The sequence below is a fragment of the Macrobrachium nipponense genome, chromosome 5 (genome assembly GCF_015104395.2).
Source record: "Macrobrachium nipponense isolate FS-2020 chromosome 5, ASM1510439v2, whole genome shotgun sequence".
Classification (NCBI taxonomy): Eukaryota; Metazoa; Arthropoda; class Malacostraca; order Decapoda; family Palaemonidae; genus Macrobrachium; species Macrobrachium nipponense.
In genome coordinates this window covers 91732783-91757281 of record NC_061107.1, presented here as the reverse complement: position 1 = coordinate 91757281, position 24499 = coordinate 91732783, and the positions used below count along the sequence as shown (strand labels likewise).

Genomic DNA, 24499 nt, shown 5'->3' with positions numbered 1-24499 from the left:
GGGCCGTCTATACTAAGCTTTCTTAATAGTACATGAGAAAGAATATGTACAAACATCATCAAGGCATAAAAACTTTAACACAGCAAACAGAATGAAGCCTAGCAACAGGCTAGTAAATGTCTGATTTATCTCATAATTTTAAAATATATTCCATCTGGGTAGACTAGCTGGATTCCTATTGAACCCAGCATTTATATACTAACTTGCTGAGTGGTTCTTAAGTGCCTAAATTTGAAAAACTTAAGACTTATGATTTTTACCCCATTGAGTGAGTACTTTATATAATTGGCTGATTTTGTACATGAACTTTCCTGTCAGATATATACTTAGCTATACGTCTCTGACGTCACGACAGAATTCAAAACTCGCGGCACACGCGACAGGTAGGTCAGGTGATCTACCTTACCCGCCGCTGGGTGGCGGCTGTAAGAACCAATCTCCCTTTCCAGCCAGAATTTTTCTGTCGCCGGTGACGACTACACCTGTGGTTGTTACCTCCTGACAGCTTTATTCATTTCTCGTTGCCGTGGATTTATTTGGACTGACTTTCGGTGAAGTACCTGATCTTGTTGGCTTGGCATACGCATTTGTGGATTGTTTTTGGATATTGATTTGGATTTTTCTTTGATTTCGAGATGTCTGAGTTAGAGGTTAAGAAATCTTCTATGTTTAGGGTGTGCTCTATGGATGAATGCAAGGTGAGACTACCGAAAGCTACGGTAGATCCTCACACAGTTTGCTTTAAATGTAGAGGGAAAGAATGTTCTTTTGTTAACCCGTGTAATGAGTGTGAGAAGTTGGATGAGGGTGAATGGAAGGCTCTTTCTTCCTACTTGAGGAAGTTAGAGAAAGACAGGGTGAGAAAGGCTTCGTCTAGGAGTTCTAGTAAGTCTCGTATTAGCGAGGTAGAAGAAAATCCTGTTGTAGCATTAGAACCTTCTCCAGTTTCAGCTCCTGCGCCCTGCATCGAACCTAAGGATACGACTACGGAAGTGGCGACCATGAGAGCCACGATCCTTAGCATGGAAAAGAAGATTCGTTCGTTGCAAGGTAAGAGTAGTGAAGGTGAATTGTGCAGTGACCCCAGTGCAGTGGAGGGTGCGTCTGATCGGCTCCTTAATGCTTCCAGGCCTAGACCTCTTCCAGACTCCCAGTCCCAGTGGAGGAGGAAAGTCAACAGCCGCAGGAAGGTTAGGGAGAACTCCCACCGATCAGGCGTCCCCTCGGTAGATCCTGATGCTCGTACCCAGGCTGCCCTTGTTCGCGCGAAGAAGGAGGTATTGCGCCAATGCTTCTCTTCTTCTTCCTCACCTTCGCCTAGAAGAGGATGGAGCGCCTCGGATTCTTCGCGACCGCTGAAGAGAGCCTGGAAGGGCGCCTGGCTCCTTTCCTTCCAGCCCGGAAGTTTTTCCAGAAGAGCCGGAAGTAGAGATCAAGAAACCCAGGAGGGAGCAGGAGTTCTCGCCTCATAGTAGGCTTCGAGCCTCTTCTCCGGTGGAGGATTTTGCAAGATCTCCAGCTCGAATTCTTGCTGGACTGCAAGCGCAGATTTCGGCGCTGGCGGGCTCCTTGGCAGGAGGAACGCGTCGGAAAGACGTCTCTCTCCCTGTCAAGAAGTCTAGGATTCCTTCGCCTGTGTTACCGTCTCAGTCAGAGTCGGTTCTCTCTCCTTTATCAGCGGATGGAAGGAGGCGCTCTTCCCTCGGCAGGCGCTTGTCGTCTTCCAGGCGTCAATCGCCCAAGAAGCTTTCTCCTGGTGACTACATCGCTCCAGTAGGAAGGGATCTAGCGCCTAGTAGGCGTTCGTCTAAAGACAGGCGTACAGCCTCGTCTTCTCGCGCATTTCCGAAGATCCTTCATTCTCCGGATAAGAGAGCCTACTCTTTGATGGATTCGTCAAGAGACAGGATCTCGCCTTTTGTTAGGCGCCTTGAGCCTAGTAGGCGCTACTCCCCAAGTAGACGCTCTCCCGCTCCCAAGCGTGGTGCGGAGGATAGGCGCTTTTCTCCTGATAGGCGCGGCTCTCCTTTTAGCCGCTCGGTTCAGGACAGGCGTGTAGAGCCTGAAAGATATGTCTCTTCTGGGAGACTACCTTTTGAAGAGACACACAAGTCGGGAGCGAAGTTTGTGGAGCATGGTAGACGCCGGTCTCCTAGTAGGCTACCTTCTCCAGGGCTTCGCTCTCCTGTAAGTAGGCTCCAAGAGCCTAGTAGGCGTTCGCCTCATGGTAGGCGCAGCTCGCCTGGCAAGCCGCTCTCCTTTGAACAGGCGCATGGATCCTGAGAAGCGCCTTGAGCATAGTAGGCTCCCCTCTCCTAGCAGGCGCTCCCCTTTGGAAGCCCGGAATTCTAGGAGTAGGATTAAGGAGCAAAGAGCACGCACTCATCAGAGTAGGAAGGACTCTTTCGAGAGGAGCTCTCCAGAAACTTTGGCTTCCCCTGATAGGCGCCAGTCTGCTACTAGACACTCTCTGGACAGGCGCATTTCTTTAGAGAAGGCTAACTGCCCTCGTAAAGAAGCGGAGGGTTCTGCAGTGGATGAAGTTGAACCTTCAGAAGAGATTTGGTGAAGGACTCGTCAGTTTTCGTCCTATAAGATCCTTACAGATCTCCTTCTTCAAGAGTTTGGAGACTCCTTACTCCCGTCGCTCCTCCGTCTCCTCTCTCTTTATTCTCGACTTCGAAGAAGACGAAAGTTTCCTCTTGTGTGAGGATGAAGCCAACCATCTCAATGAAGAAGGCTTTGAGAGGTTTTGGTGATTGGCTGCTTTCTAAGGAAGAGAAAGGGAAGACTGTGTTTTCTTTCCCTCCTTTCCAAGCTTACGGGCAGACTTGGATTTTGGTACGAGTCTGGAGAACCCCTAGGTCTGGGTCTTCCTTCATCGGCGGATGCGGACTTCTCTTCTCTGGTAGATGCAGCACGACGCTCGGCTCTTTTGTCTGCTAAGACTACCTGGGCTATGAACGAGCTTGACCACCTGCTGAAGGGAATGTTTAGAGTCTTGGAAGTCTTCAACTTCCTTGACTGGTCTTTGGGGGTCTTTGGCTAAGAAGACTCAGAACCCGGATGCTATTTGCCAGAAGATCTCAACAGTGTTCTAACGTGCATTGACAAAGCAGTTAGAGATGGATCGAGCGAAATAGCCTCCCTATTTGGGAGCAGGGATCCTTTTAAGAAGAGATCAGTCTTCTGCTCTTTTTCTGACTAAGTCTGTTTTCGCATGCCCAAAGAGCCTCTCTCCTGTATTCGCAGCTCTCGCCTCTGCTATTTCCGAAGAAGATAATCCAGGACATCTCAGGATCTATCTCTGCGAAGGCGACTCAGGACATGCTCGCGCAGTCAGCACGGAAGCCTAGGACCTCCTTCCAGACGAAGACGAAGAAGGAGACTCCAGCTAGACAGGAGCCCTTTCGAGGGGGCCCCCCGTTCTAGAGCCTCTACCTCGAGAGGAGGTAATAGACCTTTCAAGAGAGGTAGATCCTTCTCACGCTCTGTCAGAGCTAAGAAGTAGGGAAGTAGTCCTCCAAACTCCAGTAGGTGCCAGACTTCTAAGATTCTCGGAAGCCTGGGCAAAGAGAGGAGCGGACAACTGGTCCCTCTCGATTATAAGGAAAGGATATCTGATTCCTTTTACGGAAAGACCACCGTTGACAACGACTCCGAGGGAGTTGGTGGCCAGGTACAGGGATCCCATCATGAGCCTTGCTTTAACACAAGCAGTGGAACAAATGTTCGAGAAAGAGGCTATAGAGCTAGTGAGCGACCCTTGCTCAGCGGGCTTTTACAACCGCCTTTTTCTAGTTCCAAAAGCCTCAGGAGGATGGAGACCGGTTCTGGATGTAAGCGCCCTGAATTTCTTTGTAGAAAAGAGGAAGTTCGCCATGGAGACGACATCCTCAGTGTTGGCGGCCCTTCGGCCAGGGGACTGGATGGTGTCCCTAGATCTTCAGGACGCTTACTTCCATGTGCCTATCCATCCTTCTTCAAGGAAATACCTCAGGTTCATGATGGGAGGAAGGATATTCCAGTTCAGGGCTTTGTGCTTCGGACTTTCAACAGCCCTCAGGTCTTTACAGGCCTAATGAAAAATGTAGCAAGATGGCTACATTTGGAGGGAGTCAGAGTGTCCCTTTACGTGGACGACTGGCTGATCAGAGCCAAGTCGCAGAAAAGATGTTTGGAGGACCTACAAAAGACCCTTTTCATGGCAAGTTCTCTGGGACTTTTGGTGAACTTTCAAAAGTCTCAGTTGATCCCCAGTCAAGATCGTATCTATCTGGGGATTCGGATGGCTTCTCTGGATTTTCGGGCTTTTCCGTCTCCAGAACTGATAGCCCGAGGGTCAGAGAAAGTCAAAGCCTTCCTAGAGAAAGAAGTATGCACAGCGAGGGAGTGGATGAGTTGTTTGGGGACACTCTCCTCGTTGGAGCAATTCCTTTCTCTAGGAAGGTTGCACCTCAGACCTCTCCAGTTCTTTCTACATCGGAACTGGAGGTGTCGTTCGCAAACCTAGAGTTCTCCTTCGAGATCTCAAGGGAAATCAAGAAGGACCTCTCTTTGGTGGGCCAACCCTCTCAGGTTTGCAGAAGGATGTCCCTTCACATTCCGAACCCCAACCAAGTGTTGTATTCCGACGCCTCGGAAACAGGTTGGGGAGCGACGCTCGGCTCAAGAGAAGTGTCAGGCACCTGGAACAAGGAACAGGTGACCTGGCACATCAACAAGAAGGAGCTGATGGCGGTTTGGCTAGCTTTGAAAGCTTTCGAGCCCCACGTCCTAGCTTCAACAGTACAGATCAACTCGGACAACACCACGGCCCTGGCTTACATCAGGAAGCAGGGGGGACTCACTCTTTCTCCCTGTACGAGACAGCAAAGAACTTCTGCTTTGGGCAGAGCAAAGGAAGATTTGTCTCCTTACCAGGTTCGTACAGGGAGAAAAGAACGTCAGAGCAGACCTCCTAAGCAGGAAAGATCAAGTCCTGCCTGCAGAGTGGACTCTTCACGAAGATGTTTGCCAGGACCTGTGGAAGCTTTGGGGCAAGCCTCATATAGACCTCTTCGCCACAGCCAAGAATGCGAGGATAGCCAACTACTGCTCTCCGATATCGGACCCCCGAGAGGGCAGTGTCGATAGACGCGTTTCTACTAGATTGGAAGGGTCTAGACATGTATGCTTTTCCTCCATTCAAGATACTGGAGAGACTCTAAAGAAATTTGCAGAATCGGAGGCAGGCAAGGATGACGCTGGTAGCCCCGTTCTGGCCCGCCACACAAGTATGGTTCACAGAGGTACTGGAATGGTTAGTAGATCTTCCGAGAAACATTACCACAGAGGATCGATCTGCTCAGACAACCCCACTTCGAGAGGTATCACAAAAACCTCCCCGCTCTAGATCTGACTGGCTTCAGACTGTCAAAAGTTTGGTCAGAACGAGAGGCTTTTCTGCAAGAGTTGCAACGGCTATCGCAGCAGCAAGAAGGCCTTCTACCCTTAGAGTCTACCAATCGAAGTGGGACGTCTTTCGGCGATGGTGTAGGAACCATCACTTTTCCTCTTCCAGTACCTCTGTGACCCAAATAGCAGACTTCTTACTTTTCCTTAGGGAAGAAAGTGGATTGGCGGTATCAACCATTAAAGGCTATCGTAGCATGCTATCTGCAGTGTTTAGGCATAGAAACTTAAACATTTCAGAAGATAAGGACCTTCATGATCTATTAAGATCGTTTGAAACATCCAAGAAGGTTTCTCCAGGGGTTCCGAGTTGGAATCTGGATGTAGTGCTACGTTACCTGAGGTCCAATAAGTTCGAACCGCCTCAGTCTGCATCGTTTAGAGACCTCACGAAGAAGACAATTTTTCTCATGGCATTGGCTTCCGCAAAGAGGGTTAGTGAACTCCATGCAATAGAAGGAAATGTGGGATTCAGAGGAGATGCAGCTATCTGTTCGTTCCTTCCTTCGTTCTTAGCCAAGAACGAGAACCCCTCAAATCCTTGGCCTAGGAGCTTTGAAGTACAAGGATTGTCTGCATTAGTAGGCGTATGAAAGCAGAGAGGTCGCTTTGCCCAGTAAGAAGTTTGAAATTCATATCTAACAGAGAAAGAAAAAACTTAAGGGCAATGATGTCAACCTTTGGTGCTCTGTAAGAGATCCAAGGAGGACTCTTTCGAAGAATGCGCTTTCTTTCTTTATCAGAAGCCTGGTGAAAGAAGCGCATGCGATATGTGATGAAAGTCAATTCAAAGTCCTTAAGGTCAAAGCTCATGAGGTAAGAGCTATTGCCACGTCATTGACTTTTAACAAAAACATATCCCCGAGTAATATTATGAAGGCAACATTCTGGCATTGCAACTCAGTCTTTGCAAACCACTATCTGAGAGACGTCAAAGTTACGTATGAAAAGTGCTTCGGGTTAGGCCCGTACGTATCGGCGGATTCGGTGCTGGGGCAGGGAGCTGAGACATATCCTTAGTAGTATATATTTTTTCCCCTTGTTAGGTTGTAAGTTTTTGGTTGTTTGAAAGAACATGCGGGTAGGCATGTTTTTCATTTCGTAGTCTAACAATGATTAGATTGGTTAGGTGATCGGTTTATGTTTGAGCTCCTTGCAATGATAGTGGTTAGGTTCTGTCATATAAGTGGGCGAATCCCCGTTGACAGATCCTACTCGGATTCTATCAAGTAAGCGGATAACCAAATCCCTTTGATAGACCCAAAGAGTCTGTCAGCTGTAGGTCACGCCCTCGCTGAAGCTCTTAAGGCAACGCAGACTCATAGACAGTAACTACGAAGTCTTCTGCCTAAACAGGTAAGAACCAAGGTTGTATTTACATCCTACAACTAGTGTTGTTTTCCCCTTTTTTCCATATTTGTATTGCTGTCTCTTTCCCTCCACCAAGGGTGTCAATCAGCTAAGTATATATCTGACAGGAAAGTTCATGTACAAAAATGTTATTGTTAGTATACAATAAGGTTTTGTACATACTTACCTGGCAGATATATACGATTGATGGCCCGCCCAGCCTCCCCTCAGGAGACCGGTGGAAGGAAAAAAAGGAAAAAAAAATTCTGGCTGGAAAGGGAGATTGGTTCTTACAGCCGCCACCCAGCGGCGGGTAAGGTAGATCACCTGACCTACCTGTCGCGTGTGCCGCGAGTTTTGAATTCTGTCGTGACGTCAGAGACGTATAGCTAAGTATATATCTGCCAGGTAAGTATGTACAAAACCTTATTGTATACTAACAATAACATTTTCACTGGCTTGTACAAGTTTATGTCAGTATATTTTCCAGTGCAAGTGTGCCTTATTCTAATTTTTATCAATGCTTAATGGTGTGTTAAACTTGAATTAGTACTCTGTGTTATTTATGCCAACAGTAAATATAAAATGAAGGTATTGAGGCAACTTAAATGTTCAGGTACAAGAGGAGGCCTTGTGCTGTGTCATTGTAGTCATTGAAATATTATGGTCCATCATTAAGACTGACTGACTGCCATGATACCCAGTTTCCAAACATTTTTCAGACTCTCTCATCCATTTCAAATGAGAAGCTCATAAAAGTATATTTATATTTACTTTGGTACAAGAAAATTAGATGTAAATCATGAATTAAAGATATCAGAGCTGCAGTTCTTTTGCATACAGAGAATATGTATTCATGTATGTAATTCATTTTTTCGCTTCCCACTCGGCATTCCTGTTTCTGGGATGCCTTTTTCCCCTTTCAGTAGTATATGAAAACAGATAGCTTATGATGAACTTACAAGATCGCAGATATCTTTAACTAGAGGGTAGTGTGGATTAATTTGAGAGAGGATAAAGTTTTTTAGGTAAGCACTGCTCCTGTTGCTTTGTCTGATCTCAATAGATAGGGCTGGATTCAGTCTTGGGCTGACCATCTTCCAGCGCTATTAACCCTTGAGAGATGAACCAACAAAAAAGAATGGAAAATTAGTATAAAGGAGACCAAAGTTTTATTAAACGTCCTGGTAAAGATTTACACTAGTTCAGCACACTTATAAACAGTAAGAATCCAGATAAAAAATGATAGGATTTTAAGATAAATAACTTTAAAATCTTTCAGTCCTTGAAATAAAATTTCATCATCAAAGTCTATATTGCATTCACTTCTCATATATTCAAAAAGGTCCCTGACATTCAGTTCCTGAAGAAAGTGTCAAAAGTAAGTAGATTAAGCTGTAGTATTAAATCCATGAATTAGTTACTCCTTAAATGGTGGTTGTTTTGTCATGTTTACACTTTAATTAATGTTTCAAAGTTAATCTGAGTTATGTATTTGGTTTTAGAGGGATTTTTATATTTTTGTTTCACTATCACCGCCATCGCCATTGCCATGAGACAGAAAGGGTTTCTGATATTCCACCACTCATGGCTTTTCTGTGCTTTCACTTCCATTCATCTCCAGCGTATTGTTTCCAAAAATGTCAGTAACAAAAATAAGTAATGAATAACTTTCATCAATTAGCTTTAACTATAGATTAGTCCAGCAGTCAGCATTATTCACAAGGATGGATGTATGAAATTTAGGAACACAGGATGTCCATTTTCATAGATCATGTCAGACTAATGGTTATGTGGAATGTTTATATTTCTATTCTACTTCATAAATATTTACTCTTGAAATATAAATTTTGATTTAATTTCTTCAGTTTTCAAAATGGTCATTGCTTATCAAATTGTCTGTTTTTTGCAATTCAACAATCAAGTTTAAGTTCTAGATTGTTTGTATTTTATCTGTAGCTTTAGTTTGTTGTGCAAAACTGGGAAAGGGAATATGTTTATGAAATGATGCTCTACATAATTCTTATTTCCATCACAGAAAACAGAAAGTACATTCCGGTTGAATAGGCGTGACCTTACACAGTGGGAATTTGCATCTTTAGTGGCATTGGAGTTTGGTTTGCACTTACCAACCTGGCATGTGACTCCGCATTATCAACGGTTACTCTTCGAATCTTGACGAAAACACAAGGCTGTCAACCATTCATTAACAGTGTAGCAAATTCCTGTAGGGAGTTGGTAGGTGCATTGCGTTAGAAGAATTTGAGTTTTCAATTTTTTGTTCTGATCATCCAATTTTTTTTTTTAATTTTTATGAACCAGTGACTGAAAAAAAAGAGGAATTTCTCTCTTTTTATTTGTATTTAAATAACCATTATGATTTATCAGTTAAGGAATGAATTTACAAATATTCTTATATGAATACACTTAATTATTTATGCAACTGCTAGTGTTTTGTATTTTTACCTGTCAGAGGTGAAGAAAGTAGACGATTCAATTTGTTGTGAAGTACCAATACCAGTGGTAGTTGTAATTGCAGATAGATCATAGAAACTTGAGAAGGAACCACCTCACTCATGTTCTTTTGCTAAGCTTGAAGCTTTGCTTACCTGCAGTCAGGGGATGATTTATATCTACAGTAATTATATTCATATGCACAATTTTCAAATGACTGATTCTTTTACTAATTGTTTTTATGTAAAGTCAAAAATATGTTAATATCTTGGTTTTCCAGACTAGATAGCATTTCCGATACGTATGTTAGTGGTATTCAGTTCTTTTTTATACTTATAAAAGCCTGTAATAAAATCAAACTCTTTTGTGCATGTAGCACATTATTAAATTTTGGTTTTGGAAGTTCTTGGAGGGTGCAGGGAACATTGGCAACTGGAACTACTACTGTATCATTGCATGTCCTTTGGTTTAAGAGGCACATGCCTTTTCTCATACATTATCTGCAAAATTTTTACTGGTAGTAAAGGAGTGAGTTAGGTATATTTGGTCTTGATCTGTTTACATGCAATTCAGTTGTAATTTCCTGAGTCCCAGGTAATAACTGGCCAGATATTCGCATAAGGTAAGGTTTGAGTGCCATTTATCCATACCTTTATTGTTATAAACAAGGTCAAGCAAATAAATGTTACATTGCTAACATGTTATATGGCAGTGAAAAGTTTGGGCCAAAAAGATGTGTCAAAGAACCTTTTAAGCTCTGAATAGGTAGCTGACACAAGGAAATATTATTTAACAGATATGAGTACACACTAGAAGACTGCATATTAATGACATGGTTCTATAGAATTAACAGATGTCAGGCACAGCGGGCATCAAACATTTTGCTCCAGAAACCATATTCTTCCTGCTTCCCATGTTTGACTTTAGAATCCCCGGTATCTTCTTCACATACAGTTCTTCTTCACATACAGTTTCTGTATGCTTGATGGTTCATATTGCAACATGAAAAGTTATGTAAGAACTGCAGAATTTTTATGGTTAACCCACTCTTTGGTTCTGGAAAACACATTTCCATAGATCAGCTTTTTACAGATTTGATCTCGTAGCCAAAATTGCTTGTTATGTATAAACTAAATAATGTTTAATAGGATTAAATCGCTAGTGCCTGAAGACTGCCTTAATGTATTTTTCTCTGTCTCAGAAGCTAGGTTACAAAGTGCAGGTGGGTGCCTGATCATCTTCTTACCAATCTTCATCACTATATGTTGTTAAGGCAGAGAACCATACAGTTATATTGGTTCCCAGCTTCATGCCAGACTAATGTAATGAATTTAAAAATGCTGTTAGTCGTCATAATAATGTGAGTTGCATTGTGTTAGGCTTGTCATAGCACTTTGAACTTTGTGCACTATATCATTCCAAGAGCGAGGGTATTTCTCATGAAATACCAATAGCGTCATGAGAGCCCCATACAAAACTTTAAGGAATTCCTTGTCCTTATGCTGAAACATTATAGTATTTCATTACCACTAGGACCACAAAGACTGATAAATTATTGCAGGGTTTATGGTGTCTTGCCAGCAGGTATACTTGAATGAGAACCACTCTAATCTTCACCATTTCACCTGTTTACCATATCTACAGATGCCATGCATACTTGACCATTTCAGTGAAATTTCTTTAGAGGTAGGTTACCATTTCCATCTCACTAATTAACTGAAATTTTCAACAAGTCATCTAAATCATTGTTTATAGGTCCCTCAGTTTTGTAGGGAATACTTAAAGCATGTTATTTTACATGATTGATGAAGTGAACACATCTGTAGCACCATGCCCTTGTTGGTAAGATAGAACTTCCATACCAGTGGATACTGTATATCAAATGAACACCATAGTTCCACTGTATTTACTAGAAGTGTCAACTGTGTCAGTTCAAGTTTCCAATTTTATGCATACATGCATACTAGTAGCCATCTGATAGAACATTCCTGTGGCCCATTCTTCTTTGATTGCAGATGTTACTCATTTCTAAAGTGGGTCCATGTTCTTAGCTTTATGTGAATAATATTAGATCCTTCTTCCATAATGTGCTATTCACTTGGAAAATGTAAGAAATTGTTTAGAGATATAGTTATGAAACTGAAAGGAAAATTTGTTTCTTGACATAAAAAGTTATATTCTTCAGGGAAATAATTTCTTTAACTCGATAAATTGAATAGGTCTAACTGCAGGAGATCAACAGAGTGAAGTGAGTGGTTGGAGATTGTCTCCCTCAAGAATTTTCAGTCATACATTGGTACTTCACCAGTGTTTTGCCAAAAAATTTTAGCAGTCTGCTTTCTCCCCTGTTAGCAGTTAAAAATATGTGTACACATGAAAGAAAGTTATGCGTTGTGTAAAACTGTTTACAAATATTTGGATATTGTGTATGATTTATAAGCAATATTGGTAATTTTTTATCAGTTTTATGCATATTTTCTTTAAGGATTTTTGGTCAGTTGTTGTGTCAGGATTTCATTTGTTAAAAGGTATACTAGCACAGTATTATTACAAAATTTACTTCTGTAGAAATATTTTATTAGATCCATGTCAATCTGTAGTACTTGAGAAAAACTGTTTTACATTGATATCCTAATGGAACCAATGCTCAGTTGCACATGTGTAAAATGGTTGAATCTATAGACTAGCTATTCCAATGACAAACTTGCTGCTGAAGTTATGGAGGTTTTCCTACCATAGTTACAATGCAGTTTATTGTACAGCGTATTAATCTCCTGTTGATTCATTTTCAGTATAAAATGTGATGCACTAATTTCTTTAAAACCTTTGATAATGTCGTTTATTCTGTAGCACTGCACATCATTTAAATAATATATGTGTGTAATTTTATTGCAATTGATTTCTGATCTCTTATGATTACTTTTTTTATTAGCATTTTTACAGTGTATAAGATGTAGAATTAATCTGCAAACCAATTTCTCTGTTAATAATTGATTTATATGATTTTCCATTTTGTAGTGAGGGATACTGATATATTATTAAAACATCCATTTGTAATATAAATGTATTTATGGGAGGAATTTCATTGTTATATCTTGATTGCCCTGCACTTGCTTTTTATTTTTGTTGTATCCTCAATCATCAGTGCAGTATTATCTTTGTGTTTTGTCTAGCTGTTCATTTTATGTTATATGACAATGTAACTGATGATGCTAGTTTTAGAGGCTAAATAATAGTGCAATTACTTAATTTCTCTGTAATGGTAATAAGTAGAAGGGGTAGTCCTTTAAAAGCAGAAAATATAGTAGATTCCTTTTCATGTATGCATGGCTGTTTCCTTCTGGTGGCATGAGAGATGAAGCATTCATACCTTTTTCAGTGCTGCTAGAATTGTGAATGGAATGCTTAACATGTTTTTTTGTTTTAGGTAAGCAAGGTTTTGAGAAAGGTTGTAAGATGACTCTTTCTATGATGGTCTCATTATGTTAGAAGTTTCTTGTTAAATTTGTGTGTATTGTTGCTCCCAAAAAGCTTTTTAATTTACTTGGAGATTGCATCATTTCATTACTTGATTATTTTTTGGCTTTGGTATTTGACATTTATAGTGCTAGTTTTGTCTTGCATGCATCATTGTGCCAAGTTTTACAGGGTGGCTTTATTGCTCTAGTCGTATTTTATCTGCTATTGTATCAGTTCTTAAAAATTTAAATTGAATGAAAATTTACCACTTGTTGGAACAAGTCTTTTAAGGCACCCAGATGGTTTTTCTAGCTGAAGTTCCATAACTTTGACTCCTTAACTCAGTATATGATGCTTTTGAAAGACGTAGGCTGTATGTGTAATAGTTGTATTTTCTGCTAAGCATTTTTTTCCTGTGTACAGTACTTAACGTATGGTTCTTCAAGTTTATTTATATTACCTTCTTACAATCATTGAATATGGATGTGAGCATCTTTTCCCTGGGGCTCTTGTTCATCATAATCGTACTGTATTTTATTTATGTGGTTCTAAGTAGAGCCAGTTGTACAATATGAAGCAATATGTATTTTATACTACGAGTAATTCTTGTACAAGACTACATATTTTCATTTGTTGTTATTGTTACTGATAATTTACTGGTAATGATGTTAGTATACAGTATTCAGTCAGTTCATTGGCATCACGAATATATTTCAGTTTTACAATGATTTTTTTCTTCAGCTGTTACAACATGAAAAGGATATTCACTGCTTTGCTAAAACTAGTCACATAACGATCATGTTGCATTTTTCTATTTTGCTTGTAATCGTTACCTTTCAACTTGTAAATCGTGCATTTTTTGTCTCTTGTTTTGTTTAAAATTTCCAAAAATGTTTGAGGATGGACAAAAATGAAGTAATCCTTAATGGAGTGGATTTTAGTATGTTACTTAATTCTGAAGGATTGTGGAGTAAGTTTTAGGATAAAACTTAGTGTATTGATATAATAAATATGAAGGTTTTGTGATGAAGAATTTCTTGTACTTCAAAAAGTGGGGTACAATTTTAAGATTTCATTTTGGCAGTAAAGGACAAGTACCACATGTTAAAGCAAAGTGTCTTTAAAAAGCAGGTTTCGCTCTTTTCCCAGACAACCTTTGAAAAGCATTTTGCCCATTGTATTTTTTGAAAAGGCTTATCAGTCATGGATTATAGAACAGTCTGATGACCACCTTTTATTCAGTGAATCAAATGTAGTTGTCAGTTTGCACCATTGTCTTTTTAAGGCAGTTTTGGTTTGGACCATTGTCTTTATAAGGCAGTTTTGGTTTGGTTGAATTGTTTAAGATTATTCTTTAATGTGGCATGATGTGATGGAATTAGTAGTTTAGTGAAGGCAAATATATTCATATTTTGAGGTTCCGTATGTGAGGAGCTTTGATGGAGGTATTATATCTTGTGTCACTTGGCTTGTACAAGGATGTAAAGTATAATGTGTGATGAGGTACAAAAAGTTGTTTGTATTTATTGTTCAAAAATGAACTAAATTTGAAACAGAAGTTCAAACTTTTTTGTATTTAAGATTTTTCCAGGCTTATAGTTCAAATTATTTAATAGAAGCTGATCAAATCTCTGTCTAATGCTATTGGTTATGGTAACTTTATTTTAAGAAATAAGTTCCTTGTAAAAAAAAAAACTGGTCTTAGAACCTGCATACTTTTTTTCCAGTTTTTGTTTCAGAGATAAACATGTAATTTGTCACCTTTGCTTTCATGTTGTCTTTTAAGTTTATATATATTTGTTCTACTGTATCTATTCTGTACCTGATATGATAGGTAGTGGGCCAAAGCTTCAATTTCTATCCAGTGGAAGATATGTTTTCTCGGATTATTTTCTGACTTAAACCAAGATTTTCTTGGGCACCTTGTGCCACCCATATTACACTGCCAAATATTTAAAGCACAAATACCTTTAGTTTCTTTGGATCTATTATTTACTTGAATGTTACCTATCGTTTTGAATGTTCATTCCTGATGGTATGACATAGGTGTAAGATTTATCATGCTTTGATCATTGAAACGAAATGAAATTTTAGGGTGTATGCCAACCTTATGAAGTTTAGATTAATTCTCCTTTGATTATGATTGATTGAAATATTTGTAAGTGGTGTTAGAGGCTTTGCTACATTTTGTCATGTCCATATTTTTCATGTCTTTTTAATAATAGGTTAAATGCTTAGTAGGTTAGAATTTTTTGTAGTTGTGACCCATTATCTATAACCTGAAGTACAATTACTGATGCTGTAAAGACTTTATAACCGTTTTAATGTGTATATTTTGGTGAGGGATCACTAATCTTGGAAGTGATAAGCATGTCGTTTTTGGTAATGGAATAGCTTCTGCAGAGTATGCACACAGCTACCATGATAGTCAAAAATATATATTACATGATCTATCCTATGTAATCTTATAAGTATTTATGTAAGAATTCAAGAGAATTATTTATGGTTGTCAATTCAAAGTAACCACTATTCAACTTTAACCTTGCTGCAGATATAGTACTATTTCTTATTATATATTATTGCTGCTGTCATGCAGTAAATTTGAAGAAGCAATGGAAAAAAGCACTATATGTAATTATTTTTTTATACATTGATTATCTTGAATATGCCCTATGAAAATTTACTTTCTTGACCACTGTTCATTTTATTCTTACAATAAGAAATGGTCCTACTTCATTAGATGAAGCAGCATTAAGAACATGAATTTTGTTAGTTGCAAGCTCATGAGCTTCAATATTTCTGTCTGCGATAAAAAAAAAATGAGTACTTATATATGCTTTGTGCTCGACTGAAATTTTCCCCTGTGATGTGATGTGACGTGATTTACTTGCTTTAAAGGCCTTTATAAGGGTATTTGAAAACTATGGTCATTGTATTCACACAGATTTCTATATTTTACAACAAAAATTAGTGATTATGAATAAGGCTGTTTGATGTGCTTGCATGTTCCTTGCAGTGGTAGCTGTCAGAAATATTGTTCCCAAATGTTTACAGTGGCCGTGACCTCTGTAATGGAACGATATGTACCTGAAAAAAATATATATATATATATTTATCTACAGTATATTATGTAAATCTAGTTTATAGGGAATAGAATATGTAATGTTCTGTATATATACAGTCTAAATAATTCGTAACTTATCAGGATTCTCAATTTATTTTCATGTCAGTTGTATAATTCATAATTTATTAATCAAAGCTTCTGTCTTTAAAATAAGTACAGTTATACATGTCAAATGTAGTGGCTGCCTGTTATAAACAAGCAAGAGTACATTTCCTTTGCCAAGCTACAATCCCAAGATGTCTTCTGCTCTGTGATATGTTATAAAGTGCAATCAGGATGCATGCAATCAGCAAATGTGGTAAAGTAAAAACATATGAACTGTGTTCATAAGTCTGTACTTAATGTTGTAAGTGTCTTCATAAAAAATGCATGATATTTATCATACTGTTAATTTACTTAACCTTAGAAGGTTGTTGAAATACTTAAAACTGATTGCTTAATTTGGTTATTGTTCATATACGAAACAAACCTTCGGTCTTAACATTAGGATAATACTAGCGCCAAGCTGGAAACCGGTAGAATCAATAATAAATTTGTGAGATCCAGGGACTATTGGCATCTATACCAGTTCACGGGGTATGAAGTAGCCAGAATGCCCTTGGTGTCCCATGACCCGACAGTTACTTTCCTACCGCCTTTAAGATAGGATGTGATTACTTTCTATCTGTTTTAAAGCTGGGTTTGGTTATTTGTTATAAAAACCTCATTGGTAGACTCGCAAAGTACTGTTCATTTTATGGGGATAAAGATTCTAAAATCTTTCTTCTGTACATTATAGGTAGTGGTCCTCTCTTCCTAGTGAGAAGTTGTCTCATAGTTTGTGTAAGAGAAGGAAGGAATAGAGGTGTTCACTGGTTTCCCTTCCATCTGACCCCCCCCCCCCCTCCCCCATGCCAGATCCCTTTTCTCTCATCTTAAATAAGGGACAAGGAATTGTTACACATTCGGCAGTTTTCATCTGACAAAATCTTTCCTCCTAATTTTCCAGGTTAGTCCATCTTCATCTCTTCCTTGATGATCTGGCAAGTAAGAGAAGGGCATTTTTCATTGGGGACACAGTTGCTGATATGCAGTTTCTGCATCCACATTAGCTTCTACATAAGAAAGGAAGGGGATTATCTGGTTGCTGTAGCTCTACCAGCACTTCATTGTGAAAGACAACCTTGCCATCCCAGAGAAAAAGAAAGTAGCCTTCTTCTCCACCTCCTTCCTCGTTATTGTTGTCGTTTCCAAGATTGTCTGTGTCTTCCTCCTCATTCCTGGAATAAACTGCTCTTCTTCGGAGGTAGCAGTAGTAAGTCAACAGTCTCGCATTCTCGCATTAGGAGTCCAGGAGGAATTCTCTCGTGCTCTTATTGCACAACCTGTTCACTTTGTGCATGCATGGCCTCTTGACCATCCTTATAAGTAAGTACCCTTGCAGTGTTTTGGTATTGCTGGGCTCTCAGTGAGCCAAATGATATGTCTTATCTTCCCTTCAGATTCTTGAAGATGTTGAGCCTTGCTTTCAGGATTTCAAGAGATGATGGAGAAGGTACCAGAAGTCATGAGGGACCAGTTTCTGAAGTTTTTCACGTCCCTCCCTTGAGTGAGAGGGCTACTGGTACTGGAGTCAGGTCTTCAAACCCCTAACCCTAAGGAATGATTGTTGCTTACTCTCTGTAGATGGAATGGCACAAGCTGTTATATAGTCCATCATTCATGTTTAGACAGTTCCAAGAAATATGTACTTGTGAGTACTTGTCTTGTCTATCAGAGAAGTCTAAAGTCATCCTATTTTTGCTTGCTATTGGACCATTGCTCTTGAAAGTCTTTGATTTGAACCCAAGACGGCTCTACAATTAGTTTCTCACCTGAATGTCGTCCTAGACTTTCACTTCTATACACTAGTAGTGCTACCTGTTCAGTCTTTCTCCCAGGGTTTTGCTCTGAAAGAGAATCCACCTACTTCCTTTTAACAGGCAGGGTAAAATGTAAGATGATCTTATTCCCAATGAGCAGATAGACAAATACTTGGTTAGGCTTGTAAGCACAGCAAATTTGGGGGATGTTATAGCTCTGTCTCCTGTCCAGGCAGGAACAGTCAGATCACCTTTGGCAGAGTATGCTCAGCTACCTCTGTTGTTTCGTAGGGGCAGATTTCCTGCTCTCTCTTTGGTGAAGATGAAATACCACTTCTGGATCTCCTCTGTTACTGTCTTTCCTGGTGCAAACCACAAGAATGCTAACAAAGTTCAGCAAGAACCCATAAGTGCTAACACAGTAAAGTAAGAACCCAGAAGAGGAGTTCAGTGTACTCTCCCTCCTGAAATGCATCAATTTAAGAATGTGTTGGAGGGCTAAGATTGTTCAATGGTCAGGGAGCGCGGAGAGCATTACTTCCCTTTGCGTTTACAAGAATGATTGATGATTACTCAGAAGTGCTTTTGTTTCAGCACAACTGTAGGGCTACTTGGCCAAACAGAGAGAAGGGTTTTGCTCTCTATATATATGGTAGCATTTACAGGTGCTTGATTGATCACTTCCTTCTGCTTGGCCGTCTGCCAGTGAGTAACCAGCGGACAGATTAGCTCAGTATCTGGAGTCAGTTTCTTAGGTATAGTATATAATATGCACCTTAAGTATAGTATATAATATGTAAAGTTGAAATATATCTCATTATTCTAAGAATGATCAGGATTTTATGCTGTCCACCCTTTAACCTTTTGTTTTTTTCTGCGTGTCTGGTGATCAACAAGGTAGTTTAGTCATTTTCAAATTGACTTGGGCTAGCCAATGACATCCAAGCTTGGTGACTTTTAATTGGAGATTATTTCTAGACTTGAACATTATTGATTCAACAGGTAAAGAATGCCTTTTCTACCCTTTCCTGAGGTTTGATTTCTTCATGCTAGGCTGTATGGCATGTGCTCAACAGTCAGTCAGTCTTCAGTCCATTGGCATTGGATTTCTCCAGTTGGTGATGGTAACATTATTGGACAGCGTTTTTAAGTTATGGCTCACTTTTCTTCTATTGATAGCGTTCTCCTGAATAAAAGGTAAACTTGTCCTTAACACCCTAACCCCAGCACATTACTAACCCATGGGTAAAGGATTGAGATTAGTATTCTTAGTAAAAATTAGCAAAGATCTTTTTTCTGGCATCCTGTCTCGTCTCGGAGGGAGGGGTGGGGTCACTCTTTCCTAGTTATAATAATCTAGATAAATTCCATTATTTCTGGATTTTATGTTTTCCACCATTTAACCTTTTGTGTTTTTCCTACTTTGGTGATCAACAAGTTGATCAGTTATTTTCAAGTTGACTCCGGCTTCTCTTGTTTCACCCATCTGAGATTTGATCTCTTCTGGCTAGGCTATAAGGCTTGTATTCAACAATAAGTCAGTCTTCAGTCTCCACTTGTGGGGGATAACATTATTTGACTGGTTTTCTTAAGGTATGGGTCTCTTTCCCTCTGTTGATAGTGTTCTCTTGGATAGAAGGTAATATTGTCCTTCACAGCCAAAAAATAATGCCAGTGCATTATTAACCCATGGCAAAGGATTGAGTGTTTTTTTTGCTCAACACAGTCAGTGTGACCAACACATTCTCAGTGAAGAGAAGTAAAGTCCTTTTTTTCTGACACCCTGTCTTGTCTCAGAGACAGGGGTGGGACATCTCTTTCTTTAGTAATAAATAATCTAGATAAACTTCATTATTCTAAGACCTTATTTTGCAACACCATGTCTCATGTCGGAGGCAGGGATGGGGGTGTCCCTTTCTTTAGATATAAATAACTAATCTACATAAACTCCATTATTGTAAGAATGATCTGGCTGGATTTACCTTTTCTGCCATTTAATCTTAGTTTTTTCTCCTCCTCAGGTAATCAACAAGCTTAAATCAGTCTTTTTCAAATTGATTCGGCTACTCCTCTAGGCTGATAGTCTGTTGTATCCAAGGCTGGTGGCTTTTGAATGGGGGTTTTCACTATGCTCAAGTTCTGATTCAGCTGGTCGCAGATTCCTCGTTTATCCTTGCCAAGATTTGATTTAGGCTATACTATATGGCTTGTGCTCAACAGTATGCGAGTCTTCAGTCTTTAGGTAAACATGTCCTTCACAGCCTAAGCCCAGAGCATTACTAACCCAGGGGTAAAGGATTGAGTTTTAAGTAACCAACACATTTTCTCAGTAGCGACTTTTTTTTTTTTTTTTTTTTTTTTTTTTTTTTTTTTTTTTTTTTTTTTTTTTTTGTTTTTTTTTTTTTTTTTTTTTGTTTTTTTTTTTTTTTTTTTTTTTTTATTTTTTTTTTTTTTTTTTTTTTTTTTTTTTTTTTTTTTTTTTTTTTTTCTCCTCCTCCCCCCCCTAGCATCTTTATCAGTGGATCCACTGTCTCAGGACTAGTTGGCTCCTGATAGATTGTAGTTATATTTCTCTAACCTTTCTCAGCAAGATTTCATTTGGTAGTCCTTGGAGGTACATAGGAACTAACTTCCTTTGCTATACAAGGTACCAGTGATCTTATGATTCCTCTGAGGAAGATACATCACCCTTTGTTCACATTCAGGGTGTAGGATTGGACATAGCCCTTTCAGATGATCTTTGCAGTGCTCATGGCAGCAAGGGCATGTGTCTAGGTTGTAGGCATGACTTTCCTTATTCTACCTGAGGGACATCATTGGCCACAGGCCATTAAATTTTTTGTTGGGTTCTGTTTGCGAGGGTGCCCAGCTTTGCTTGGATAGATTAGTAACTTGCCAGTACTTTTTAGCGCTGATACAGGATGAATATTTCCATTCTGGATCAGTATCAAGGTGGCAAGTAGGAGGGAGAGTCAATGCGATTTGATTTATTGATATGAAATCCCTGACAGGTATCACACCTGAAAAATGGTTTTAACAGTTAAATTTTATATTTAAGAAAACAAAATGCTGGCAAAGACAACATATGACATAGCAAAGAAAGAAGACATCCCCGAAGACCTCAAAAGAGCAAAGTATGCATTCATAAGATAAGACGCATACAAGCCCCACCCTCTCTCCATCCTACTCTGGACCACATTTCTTACTGCAAAAGAGGGAAAACGTACCAGCTGACAGTTGATGGGAGGATCACCTGGGTCTCCACCGACAGATCAAACCAACCACATGTCCCAGACTGTGACCCACTCCCCTGGCCTACTTTTGGTGGGGGAATAGTGTGAGGTCCACCTCGGTTTCCGTAACCCTTGGTATCCTTGGTTTAAAACAAAAATCTATGATAAGAGTCCTCTCAAGAAACTGATCCAGCACTCCCAATTCAAGTGATCTTTTATGTATTTTTTTAGAAGCTACTTTAAGACAAACACTGTAATTACTAATGCATGTCTCAGACATATTGCAAACTTTCCAATCATAAGTATTGAACTTAAGGTTGGAAAGCTTGCAGTGTGTGACATGCATTAGAAATTACAGTTCAAACAATAACAAAATAGCTAATGAAAATTGCATGAAAGAAAGGTTGAATCAGGAGCGCTGGATTTGTTTCTTGAGAGTACTCAGTTTGTTGCATAGAACTTTTATTTTGAAGCGATGATGCCCTAGCAACCAAGCTGGACCTCACAGTATACAACCCCTACCAAAAGTATACCTAGGGGTGTGGGTCACTTTTTGGGATGCACTTTGGGCTTTATTCCCAAACCTTCAGTGGTAGAAACAAATGCCCTTGGGACGTTCTTCCGTTGTGGGCATATGGTACTTGGTTTGTTTATCCACCTGACGCTTTGGTAGCACTGTAGGTGGGTGGCAGGGCCATCTAGATCACTGTCCATCTCTGTCTGTCTGCTGCTGTGGCTGTGGGGTGGCTACTGCTACAGGTTGTGTAGGCTCAGTAACCATCTTTAGGAACTCCTTGAGGTCCATGGTTGATGTGGTGGGGATGGCCATGACTACCATCCTTAACTGTTTGGCAGGGTAATTTTGTGCGTAGGACACCTCTTACAAGGTCCAACGTAGACTGGGCGGCCATCTGTGGCAGGGATCGTAACTAGCTGCTGCAGTTGCTTGTAGACATGCGACGGCTATGGGTTTCCCATTGCTGGCCCCCTTTGTCTAGGAACTTCTTTGCTTTGAAGACATGCAGCATACTGAAGGACGATCTTAGTTTGTCCTTCAGCACTTCGTAGGTGACTGTTTGTTCAAAGACATCTTCTGGCAGGAACTTAAGGACAGTGGTGGCTAGCAGGATGTTCATTAACCATCTCGGCTTGCATTGATAGATACAATTATAAAAGGCTCTGATTTTTATACCTTGGAAAAATACAAATAGCTAAAGCATTGTGCTCTGGCAATTATTTGTTTAGAACATTTTTTGAACCAAGGGATACTACCATGTCTAATCTTTCACCACTATTTCTGTGAGTTAAGAAGAAATAATTTGGGCCAGCAATGTAAGAGTTGAAAGGTTTACCAAGGATTCCAGTTAAGCTACTTTTTAACCATCTGAGAACTGTACTTTCACCGTTTTGAAAATAGACTTCAGTTAAATAACAAAAATACTATACGAGATCCCCTAAAAAGAAAAAGAAAATGCAAGAGTGCACGAGACCTAGAAATCTTCGGTATCTCAATTGGAAAAGCAAAGAAACGTCATTACCAATAGCAAAAAAATTCATGGCCAAAACTTCCATTTCAAAATGTGCACAGAGAATTACAATATGTGTACCATGTACACAAATCCTCCCGCTTCAAAACTATGCTAAAATATTGGATAAAAGGTCCAGCAAGTGCTTACTTTGCATAGCCACAGTTATGTGTATTTGCTGAAAACAAAATCCAAAAACTAAGGTCAAAACTGTGATTCAAGATCCAAAGAGTGCCCGTATTATGCGCTCATCAGTATCAGAACTAAAATTACAACCACCCTTATCTGGATTGATTACAATAAGCTAAAAGTGACCACCTAAGAACCTAAACTAATAAATTTTAGTGCCCCATCCAGAAGGTTTCCAGATAAACTGCAGCTAGTCAGAACCCTGACTTAACACAAAACAGTAAACGTGCATCTATAATCAATGAATCTTAAAAATAGCAATACAGTATGCAGGAATCTAAAAGAGGAAAGTTTCAAAGTATATCGCAGTAGGAAGATAATACATAGTTGCTAATCTTCATACTAGTCAGAACATAGAAAAGTATTAATAAAACGAGTACAGTTGAACTTTGAAAGAAATTAGGTAAGTGTAGGACAACCAACTAATGAATCTTGGTAATAATGCAATATTCAGTAATCTCGTGAAGATAGTTTCTGAAAAGTATAATTAAGGTTCCAAGGCTTTCAGTTATTCGATTAGGAATAATAATACAGATAATGAAATTTTCTTTTAAGAGGAACTGTAAACAAGAGCAATAAAGCACCAAATAAGGTCACAATGATGCTTTAGCACTAAAGACCAACGAGCTAATAATGTCAAGACCATATATCACAAACCTCCAGTGCCTCAGTGCTGTGATTGGTATGGTCTTGGCCTGCCACCTCGGTGGCCGCGAGTTCGATTCTTGCGCATTCCACTGAGGGGTTAGAGGTGTCTCGACTTGCTTTGGAAGTCGAGCAAAGCTGTTGGTCCCGTTGCTGAATAAACACTGGCTCCATGTAACGTAAAAAAAACACTCAAACAAACAATCACATACCAAGATATTAAGATTTCACCATCCCCAGTCATCCAAAGATGTATGGAGAAAGAACTAAGCAAACTACTGTACCAAGAAATTTCCAAAAGAGCCCGCACTGATATTGATTTGAATCTTGCAGTGTCAGCCTCAATGAAAACTCGTGCAAACGAATATCAGATTCCACAACTCTTAAGCTATACCAGAAAGTTGCGATGATTTGAATCTTGCATCAAAGATCGATATAAAAAGCTTCACCTCAACAGCAATAATAAAGAATTAGAGAATTTTAATATATATATATATATAGATTTTTGGCATTATGCCAGCAACTGGGGCAACTATGGCCATTCAGCGCTGAAGCGGAAATTGACAGTAAAAGGTTTGAAATGCGTTACAACAGGTGGAAAACCTCGCAGTTGCACTATGAAACAATTGTTAGAAGATGGGAAAGAATATGAACGGGGAGATAGTAAAAGGAGAGAAAACTTGCAGTTAGGGGCCGAAGGTAAGCTGCAAAGAACCTGAAGTAATGCCTACATTGCACCGAATGAGGTGCACTAACGGCACTGTCCCCTTACGGGAAGAATGCACATAATGAATATTAGTACAAAAGAGTATTAGATAAATTCTACAACTCCAGCTATTATCATACTTTTAAGGAAGGGGAAGCTTCTAGTTACCTATCGCACACTGCAAATGTCACGATGTTTCTCAAAGAATAATAATACAAAAATACAACAAACTGCTTATGCACAGTATACCAGGGATCCAAAAGAAAAAGTTTGAAATAACAAACATTAATAAGTACGTATCTCTTTATATGAAGAGACCGTTTATAAAGTGGCAGCTAGTTCGAACTTTTGAAAGATAAGAAGTGAACCTTTGAAAGAAATGCTAAAAGTAGTACAGGTACTACCAACTGATGATTCTTGAAACTTAATGCAATATCCAGTTACTCAAAACTTAAATGAGGTCCTCAATAACTTGCATTGTTACAATAGTAGGTACTGGAAAAAAATATTGAAGAGGG

General features: G+C 39.5%; 1 protein-coding gene across 3 annotated transcripts in view; it reads left to right on the top strand.

Moving 5' to 3' along the window:
* The window catches only part of LOC135215514 (CDK5 and ABL1 enzyme substrate 2-like), an 82119-nt gene extending 65896 nt beyond the window's left edge, over window positions 1-16223 (top strand). For all 3 annotated transcript variants that reach the window (XM_064250325.1, XM_064250327.1, XM_064250326.1), the window contains one exon: window positions 8843-16223. In XM_064250325.1, coding sequence (XP_064106395.1) covers window positions 8843-8983 — 141 coding nt within the window. In that variant the 3' untranslated portion in view covers window positions 8984-16223. The remainder of the gene's footprint in view (window positions 1-8842) is intronic.
* Window positions 16224-24499: the final 8276 nt, after the last annotated feature.